Source organism: Gekko japonicus, unplaced genomic scaffold, assembly GCF_001447785.1.
Source record: "Gekko japonicus isolate JY-2015 unplaced genomic scaffold, Gekko_japonicus_V1.1 scaffold49, whole genome shotgun sequence".
NCBI lineage: Eukaryota > Metazoa > Chordata > Lepidosauria > Squamata > Gekkonidae > Gekko > Gekko japonicus.
This window is the reverse complement of record NW_015173674.1, coordinates 1453663-1463587: the sequence shown is the minus strand read 5'-3', so window position 1 is coordinate 1463587 and position 9925 is coordinate 1453663. Positions and strand designations below refer to the sequence as shown.

At 44.8% G+C, this 9925-nt stretch overlaps 1 protein-coding gene across 1 annotated transcript in view; it reads left to right on the top strand.

Annotated features, from left to right (window-relative positions):
• Nucleotides 1–9925, top strand: part of UNC5B (unc-5 netrin receptor B) — a 245701-nt gene that overhangs the window by 202673 nt on the left and 33103 nt on the right. Inside the window, exons 5-7 of the mRNA XM_015422893.1 lie at nt 3292–3472; nt 5138–5305; nt 9235–9399. Coding sequence (XP_015278379.1) covers nt 3292–3472; nt 5138–5305; nt 9235–9399 — 514 coding nt within the window. The remainder of the gene's footprint in view (nt 1–3291; nt 3473–5137; nt 5306–9234; nt 9400–9925) is intronic.

The window sequence follows — 9925 nt, the reverse complement described above, 5'->3', positions numbered from 1 at the left end:
TTTCATTTAGTAAGCCTATTACTTTCCCCTTCTCTAGGATAGATGCTGGAATAAATGTTTCAAACCCTCCTGGAATATCACCTCTCCAGCTTCCCCCCCCCCCTCCTCAATTTTGTTTTATCAGACATGGACTTGAGTCTCTGGTTTCCTCCCCAAATTTACTGGCAGTTGGTAACTAGAAACTTCCTGCCTTCCTCCCACAGCTGGGCACATCTGTGCCTTCCCGGAAGGCACATCATGAAGGTGAATAATTGCAGGCAAAGATGCTGTTTTTCCCACTCTGCTCCATTAATAAATCACTGGGAGCTATTCCTTCTCCCAAAATATCAGGCCAGCCCCACCTTCTGCGCGGCACGCACCTCTCAAACACACACACACACATGTGCGCGCGTGTGCACACACATCTGCCCTGTTGTTCTGTCTAGATAACTGCTGTAAAGTTCCAGCTGCAAGAGCTGGCACCTTAACATCTTGCCAGTTTATAGCTGGTAAAGGAGTCTCTCCTCACAGCTGGATCAGGGCCATGATGGATAGGCTCACACTGAGGCCCGTCTGCTTTCATTATTCAGCAGAAGTGTTTATTTTAGGCAGCGGATCTGTTATCCTGACACCTAATAAGGTACTTAACCTCAACACCTGTTCAGCCCCAGCCTTCCCTCCCTCCCACATGGGCTTCTCCAGCATTAACCCCTGAAAGGAAAACACAGAACAAATTGTTTTCTGGGGAGGGAAAATGAGCAGTCGAAACTTGGAAAGATCAACAGGCTTTTCCTAGCATAGTAGGACAATGTTATGCAAGGCCCCGTTCCCCCTTCCCCTCCACCCCGCTTTTTGGCACCCTGGCATGTTAGATTTGGTTGTGGAAAACCCAGATTCGAATCTAATCGCCTAGCTGTAGGTCTCACAGGGAGGCAAGAGTGGCAGAAGGGAAGCAAACAATTTTTAAAATAAATAGATGAGGACAGGGAAGGGTGGGACTTCTGCTTTGGGCAGCACTTTGGGACAGAACGTCAGCAGCCTATTTATTTATGTACCACCCCGCACCCTCTCCCCACAGGGGACTCAGGGCAGCTTGCAACATCTAAAATACAATAGATACAGTGTTCCCTCTAAGCTGAATTAGTGTGAGCTAGCTCATAGTTTTTTAGCCTCCAGCTCACACCTTTTTGTCTTAGCTCAGGAAGGATGGCTCCAGAGTAAACTAATTTACGCAGTAGCCAAATTGCTCACTCACAACTGTAATGCCAGTAGCTCATAAAGGAGAATTTTTGCTCACAAGACTCCACAGCTGAGAGGGAGCATTGGATACAAATACAATACAAATGAATAAATGCAATAAATAGAGTGATAAAACCAATTAAAACGTCAACTCAACAACAGATTACTCAGAGAAAAGAAAACAACTGACCAGCTCCCTGGTCTGTCTATGGAGCAGAAGGAGGCTGTAGAATAGATTTTACCACCTCGGTCTGCTGCAGTAAGATACCATTTTTGAATGCTCCTATGACACGAACCCCCTTTATGCTCCCAGTTCTGTGAGGGTCTGCGTGTCCGAACCTAGTCAGAGTTGATTTTATTTTTTCCTGACCAGTCCTCTACACCCCCAATGTATCATATTCTCTTCGGGGTTTGTTTATTTCAGGCTGTCTTCTTTGAAGACTACTGCACAGTATATGGCTCCCCAGAAAGTCAGGCACCAATACTTGTAACATTCAAAACGCACAGTTACTTTATTGTTGCACAGAAAACTCAACAGGGGGATGGGATATATTTACACAGGATGTTCTGATACTTTGTTGAATAAACAAATCACTTTACCTTGGCTTAGGTTGTCTGCTTTTCACTCTTGGTTCAGTACCTAGATGTTCCTTAGTTCACACCACACAACTCAGATCTCACTCTCCAGTCACTCCTTTAGTAGTTAATTTTTGGCTTTTATTTGTCTGGCCCCTTTGTGTCTAACTGGTCATCTAACCAGCCGTCCAGACTCCTCTCTCCAGACACTCTAGCCTTGACTCAGCCACTTCATAAGTCCCTGTGGAGCAGTGTTTCTGGTGTCTGTGACCACTCAGGTCTTATACTTTTACCCTCCTCGGTATATCAGAGGAATCAGTGCAGAGTGCTCTTCAGCCACAGTGCTTTACATCAACTGTTAACAGGCTGTTCTCTCAAAGCTCGGTTAGCCGACTGCTCCTGCTAACTTCTCTGTCCAACTCTCCAACTGCTTCACCCAACTGTCCGTTAGGTCATTTTTCTGTCACTCAGGGAGTGCTCCAGCCAAAAGGCCCCCTCCCCTCTATGTCATGTGACTCAGCAGGGATCTATCTCAACATTCTGCTGGTTCCAGATTTTCAATTCCGTCACAGCTCCACTATTTAAAAATTTAATATCTAAGAAAACAACAACAAAAGCCTATTGCATCAGGGAGCAGTGTTCTAGCCACTCCTCACTATGCTCGGTTTCTGCTTGCAGGCTGTTTTTGTGTTTGTTTTTTTGATGGAGCATTCAAAAATGGAATTTCCTTCCACCTGCAGCCGGAAGAGGCATGGTCCATTGTATCATTTCATTCTGCTGCATGTGTTTGATGTTGGCCTTCTTGAGTGACCTGAGGAGTTGCTCTTTTGGAGCATAACCTGCTCTGCAGGGATATTGTCAGGGTAAAAGAGTTGCTCCAAGCCCCTTGACAGAAGTCAGGACAGGATACAGATAAACGCATTAGTTTATTACATGCTTAGTCCCTTGCTATTTTTTCTAGCAAAAAATAATGGGCCATTCCAGAACCAGCTGGTACAGCAGATGGAAACTGATTTAAAAATAGAAAGGTTATGGGTAAGAAAATCTGGCCTTCTCTTGAACAATGAGCAAAGCCCAGGTGCTTTATGGTACTAGAACCTCCTGGGGGTGACAGCCAGACGAATTTTTATTACCAAATGCAATAACTGCTTCAGAATTTAGGAAGCTTTGTAAATACAGCTTTTAGGTATTGCGTCCATGCAGGGAAATTGTATTTACCCAGCAAAAGCCGTGTATCTGTTGGGTTTTGGCTACTCTGGCTATATGCCCAAATTGTGTGTGTGTGTGTGTGCTTGCTCATGTCCACACATCCACACAGAGAGAAATGTTCTGTTAACAGGCAAGAGAGCAATACTATTACTCCATTGTTGTTTTTTCTAAAATTTCTAATGATACTGTGTTGTGCCTCTTTTGCCTTTGTTTCTTACCTGTCCCGACACTTCTACCATGCCTCCCCTCTCCACTGCTTACTTTTTCTCCCCATTTCTCTCTATTTAGGTGGAGTGGCTGAGAAATGAGGATGTGATTGATCCTTCCCAGGACACCAACTTCCTGATAACCATCGACCACAACCTCATCATCAAGCAAGCCAGGCTTTCAGACACTGCCAACTACACCTGCGTGGCCAAGAACATTGTGGCCAAACGGCGGAGCACCACAGCCACTGTCATTGTCTATGGTACTAAACCTTTAATGGCCAGGTGGCGGTGATGGGAATCGCTATCAAGTCACAGCCGAGTTATGGTGACCCCTCATGGGGTTTTCAAGGCAAGAGAAGTTCAGAGGTGGGTTGCCATTGCCTGCATTTCCATTGCAACCCTGGACTTCCTTGGTGGTCTCCCATCCAAGTACTCGGAGACTGACCCTGTTTAGTTGCCAAGATTTGACACAATCACGCTAGCCTGGGCTATCCAGGTCAAGACAGTGGTTAGGTACTCAGGGTTTATTGTGGGGTACTTTCACAGTGTTATTGATGCAATGAACATAAAGTTGAGCAAAATCTGGAGGACGATGGAGGACAGGAGGGCCTGGTGTGATGTGGTCCATGGGGTCGCGAAGAGTCGTACACAACTGTGCAACTGAACGATGACAACAACTTTCACAGAGAAGACACACAACACATACTATTTAATTAAACATTTGGATAATTATCTGGGTGGGAGACCTCCAAGAAATACCAAGGTTGTGATGCGGAGGCAGGCCATGGCAAACCACCTCTGAACTTCTCTTGCCTTGAAAGCCCTGTGGGGTCACCCTAAGTCAGCTGTGACTTGATGGCACTTTCTGCCACCACTACATACTGCAGAAAACAGCCTTTTAAAATGCAGACAGCAACCTGATCCTGTGTGCGTTGACTCAGAAGTAAGTCCCACTGAGCTCCATGGAATTTTATTCACATGTTAAGTATGCATAGGACTGTGGAATCTTTTCCAGTGTCCCTAAGGAGTACCTGGTTATCCAGTTCAATAATCCAAGCGTACACTTTTTTTTCTGAATAGGTATGTTTTTGCAGAGGTGCAGTCCCAATTCTTGATTTCTAAATGGAGACTATTTAGCATTGAGGTTCTCCTTCTGGGGAGGGTTAGGGTTCCCTCTTGTGATACTTTTCAGAGTTGTCTCATGTAGAAAAAAGAGTTTGCTGGCTTTGTTGTGCACACCTCAAATGCATGAGACCTTTGAGGGCTGAAATGCTGCTGTTTCTTTCAAGCGTTGGCCTGAGTCAGGGTCAGTGAGGAGGACATCCCCATTGGCTGTTCCTGCCTTCACTGCCTGTCCATCTCTTGGCTTCATCCTTGTCGTTATCCTACTCCCTCCATACAGGAGTGGCTTTGCCCACTGAGTCAAGAACAAGTTTTTACTTAGTTTTCCTTCTATTATCAGGTCCATGAAACCTAGATATTCCTCTAACTTGCTTCTGCATGGGTGGGAGCCAGTTCTTCTATTACAGCTACCTCATGAGAGGCAATAAGAAATATGTCCACAGGGATGGATTTGGCTCCATTTAACAGCTGCTCTCCTCATGGATTGCTCTGAAGTCTGCAACCCAGTGCCAGCATTTAAAATGCAGGTAGAACTGGTGGAGATCCATGTTACATGAGCCACCATGACATGTTTTGAGCATATCCCACATGAGCGGCTGTAACATAGAAAACTGGCCTTTGGTGACTTGTTAGAGGTGAGGGCAGTCAGAAAGATATTTATTCATTCATTCATTCATTCATTCATTCAATTTGTACCCCGCCCTCCCCGCGAGATTAGTTTGGTCTGGGCATACTTGTATCACCAGCTGTTCCTTGGATTTTAAAACTGAAATGTATGTTTCCATCTCCTTCCCTGCTCACAGTGAACGGGGGCTGGTCTACCTGGTCAGAATGGTCCCTGTGTAGCAATCGCTGCGGCCGTGGCTGGCAGAAGCGCACCAGGACCTGCACCAATCCAGCACCTCTCAATGGCGGCTCTGTCTGCGATGGGCAGTCCTTACAAAAGACTTCCTGTACCACTATGTGCCCAGGTAAGTGACCACTGGCAGCCATTTCCATCCAGGTCATGTACACAAACACTGCCCTCATTCCACCCCCACAGAGATGTTCCAGTTCAGTAGCCCCAAAGAGATTACCGAGGAAGGGTGCAATGCAGAATGATAGGAGAATGCTGAGAGGTGGCAGATATACTTTGAGGAACCCTTCTTCCTACTTTGAGGAAACTCAGCTAGCTCTGGAATTTAAACTGTGGGCACTAGTAGGTGGAAGCATTTTGAATTCATGCAAGGGTGGGGGTTGCCCTCCAGGGGTTCCATTAGGTTTGGCATCCTTGAGACTGGAGAAAACCCTTTACAAAGAGACACAGGTGTTTTCTCGATGAAACCCTGTTCAAGGCCCTGCATGGCAATCAGCCCTTTGGTGCCTACAAAGCAAATTGCTTATACACAGCCCTCTGTGGCGCTGATTAAGCCATTGAAACTTGCTTTTGTGAATTGCATCCATCTCCAGGCACCTTCTTGGGAGACCTAAAAGAATAACATCAGCTCAGGAGACCTGGCCTCCCCCCCCCCCACGCACACACAGCTTTTAACCATCCCTTTTGTTGTAACCTGCCCTGAGCCCTGCTGTGCAGGGAAAGATGGGCTAGAAATCCAATAAATACATGTCTCAGTCCTGAGCTTACCCATCTGAGCCATCTGCTACAGTTGGGGAAGCTCCTTTCTTCTTCTTTTCTAGGCCTAGTATTGCAAAGATAGATGTGAGACCCTTAAAACAAATCAGATGGAACATACAGGCTGGTCCTGTGAGCACTGAATTCTGTTTTATCCTCCAACTGGTTATCTAGAGCAAGTGGAAGAAAAAATATATATATGAGAGAGAGTAGCTAAAATTGTTTGAGTTCTACAGAATGCACAACAGAATATAATATACCATGGATTCACCTGTTGGGTTGGACCCTTATTTTATAATAATAATAATCTTTCAATTTATTGATTGCTCAATCCTTGCAGAGCTGCTGGCTCTGAGCAATTTACAGTTACTCATTTCACAAGGGACTAACAATGCTTTATAGGGGTAAGGGAGGACAACACATATAATCTTTACATAGCACACGTTTTGCAGCCGATGGGGATTTGCTCAGTTGCAACTCAGACGTGATCTGGAGGCATTTTTCCCACTCGGCTTGGCTGGATGACGTCAGCTCTTCCTCTCCAGGACTCTTTGGGTCGCAGCGCCATACTGCCACCGCCTGGCCGGAACGGCCCATTACAGGCTTCTTGATGCCGAAGAGATCTTCTAGGCTTTTCGATCTTGCGAGCCGAACCTTCCGTTCGCCGGCTAACACCTCCCCCACAGGGGGGGGGTTTGGTATGCCCACCCTCTCTAAGGAGTGGTACCCATTTTATCTAGTCGCCGAAGCTTTCGAACTGCTGGGTGGACGGCAAGCTGGGGACAAGGCTGGTAGCTCATACCAGCGCAGAGCTAGAACTGACAGCAGTTCTGTTCATCTCAGATGTTACTTGTAACCAGAGGATAAATCCCCTGTGCCACCGCTCCCCCTGCCCAGAGTAGCAGAATATCTGAAGCACCAGGGATCCAGCAACTAAATATGGGAGAACTCCTGCTTTAGAAATGAAGCCGCCAGTTTCCAAATGTTGTTGTGAACATGGCCCCCTTTCCTAATTTAGGGCTGCCTCAAAATAATAGACCTCTGGGGGAGGAACTTCCCACATTCCAGTTTACACAAGATTTAGCCTACAAAGAGAATGCTGTTGAATAGCAATCCAAGAGAGATACATAATTTAGAGAAAGAACAGCTAACATTGCAGCATCTGCTAGCAGCGGGTTGTGTTCTTGGAAGGAATTGTGGAACAGAATAATCTTTTAATACTTGTAGCCTGGAGGGGCAAAATAGGATAAATAATATAGTAGGGAAGCTAATGGGAGGTGGGGGTGCCAGTAAGAATTCAGAAAATTGTATTATCTGCAGTTATTCTTTTAGGAGTTCAAAGAGAAATTCAAACATATGATGATAGGAATCTGGACCAAGTCAAACCAAATTTTGAACTAGATTTAATACATTTGGTATTTGTTTTGAATTGCACATATTCTGAAATTAATGGAGGACATGGTTGCAAGAAAAAAATATCATGCTTTTAAATGGAAAGAGGTGGGATATTATAGTGACCTGAGAAGTTCTGGGTTCAAATGTCACTTCAGCCACTAAGTAGGTGGTCTTGGGCAAACCATGCTCTCTCTCATCTCAGCATATGTGGGGATAGTCATAGCTAGGGGTGTGCAATTTTTTTCTGGTTTTTTTTTCCGGGTTGGGTATATTGAACGGAAAATTATTTGGAATTTCCTGGAAAATCCCAGATCCCAATACTGGTGTGGTATTCGGATCCAGGATTTTTCAGAAATTCCGAATTTTGGGGGGTCCGATAGATCCTTGGAAAAAATGGGGGGGGGATTGCACATCAGAAGCTGTGCCCACAGGGAGCAGTCTAAATAAATAAATATATAAATACATTTAGAATCCCAATACCTGTGTGGTATTTAGATTCTGTAAATATTCAGGATTGCCGAAATTTTTCAGTTTCGTTATACCCTATGGGGATTGTTATAGTCAATGGTCCCCATAGGATATAATGGAGAATCAATCTGGGAATAGCTAGGGATCTGTGGGGGCTGTTTTTTGAGGTGGAGGCACCAGATTTGCAACATAGCTGCTGGTACCTCTCCTGGAAAAACTCCGGTTTCAAAACCATTGGATCAGGGGGTCCAATTCTATGGGTCCCAAAAGAAGGTGCTCCTATCCTCTGTTATTTTCAGTGGAGGGAGAAAAGGCATTTAAAGGGAATGCAGTCCCTTTAAATGCCTTCACCAAGCTTTGGCTTCACCTGGAAGGTGTTTAAATGGACTGCAATCCTTTTAAACACCCTTTAATGCCAGCTATTCAGCAGCCCCAAAAAATTCCAAATATTTTCAGGATTTTTTGGGTTCAGCCATATTGGATAGCTGGATAAATGTCCTGGCAGATCTGGCTGAAAAAAATACCCAAAAAATGCCAGCGAGGTATTTTTCAGGGTTTTTTGGTTTGGATAAACCAAATGCACACCCCTAGTCCCTACGAGTAAAATCTGCCAATTCAGACTTGAAAAAATTTCCTCATCAGAATTTAGAAAACAATATGTGTCCCAGGTTGTGTGTATGAGGTGGAATAAGATCAGTCCCCAAAGGACCTCACACCACTGACATGAGCCAGGAAACAGGTAAAAGGGCAAAAGTGTGTGTGTGGGGGGGGAGATAGAATTTTATTTAAAATGATGATAAGCTATTTGATATGTGTTGACTGTACTGTTCTTCTTCTTCCAAAACAGCTATAAGTGTAAACAAAATAATTCACACGCTAAAGTGCATATATATTGAACTAAAACATATTAAAACTTATTTACATCAAATTACAATCTCTTATATGGAAACAAATTATGTTTCAGTGCAATAGGTACATGTTTTAGGGATCGAATTCTTTTTTTACGCTGCAGCTGTTTTTGAAGGAGAACAGTATGCTTGAAACACATCAAATAGCATATCCTTTTGAAATATTACTCTCACTGTGTTTTTACACTCCTGGATGTTTTTCCGGACTCATTGTCTGAGGGGAAATCACCATGGAATTACATTCAAATTTTGTACTATCTTCTGTGTGGAAGTTCCAGAATTTTGAGATAAAGCAGCTATTAGACTTTGGGTTCTCCTTAACCGTATCATTTTATCTGTTTGTTAGGTTCAGAGGTACCAAGAGGTGGCTAGGAGAAGGGAACTCCAGCTCCCTGCTCCTTTGAACACTTAGTATTTTGACAGTATTTTCTCCCTTACCTCCCCCCACCACTTCTGCTGGTCGACATCTGATTGGCTGCCTCTTTTTGTGTCGGATTGTCTTTTTCCTGGACTGCAGTAGATGGAGCTTGGACTGAATGGAGCAAGTGGTCTGCCTGCAGCACGGAGTGCACGCACTGGAGGAGTCGAGAATGCACGGCCCCCTCCCCCAAAAACGGAGGCAAAGACTGCAGCGGCATGCTGCTCGATTCCAAAAACTGCACCGATGGGCTTTGCATGAAAAGTGAGTCCACTTTCTGGGGTGAAAAAAGGGAAAGGGTCAGGCTGTCCAACAACTCAGCACTTGATCTGTTTTCTCTGAGTCACCTTGCTGTAAAAGGCATCTTCTCCAGGAATCCTGGTGGCAGTCGATGCTTCAGAAGCCTCCTCCTCTTAGCCTCTCTGTAGGAGAGAGGCAGCTTCAGCTCTTAGCTCCTGCCCAAGTCAAGGATCACTCTAAAGAAATCATTTCAACATGCTGGCTCCTTCTGGTGCACAGCTCAGGTGCTGCTGTCTGAAAGGAGACAAACACATGTTTACAAATGCCCAGGTTTTACAGGTATATTTTTTAGGGAGCTGTGATTGGCTGCAGTTCCTTGCTGGATGTATCCTCAATGGCAGACCTGGGTTTGCCTGTCTGTAAGGCACGAAGCATCTCTTATCTCTAACTTTCACTGGCATCAGCTTTTTCTTTTTCTTTTAAGCCCCCGGAGGGGATTTTTTATTGATTTTTTTAAACACTACAAAAACTAGAACAGAAAAAGGGAAAG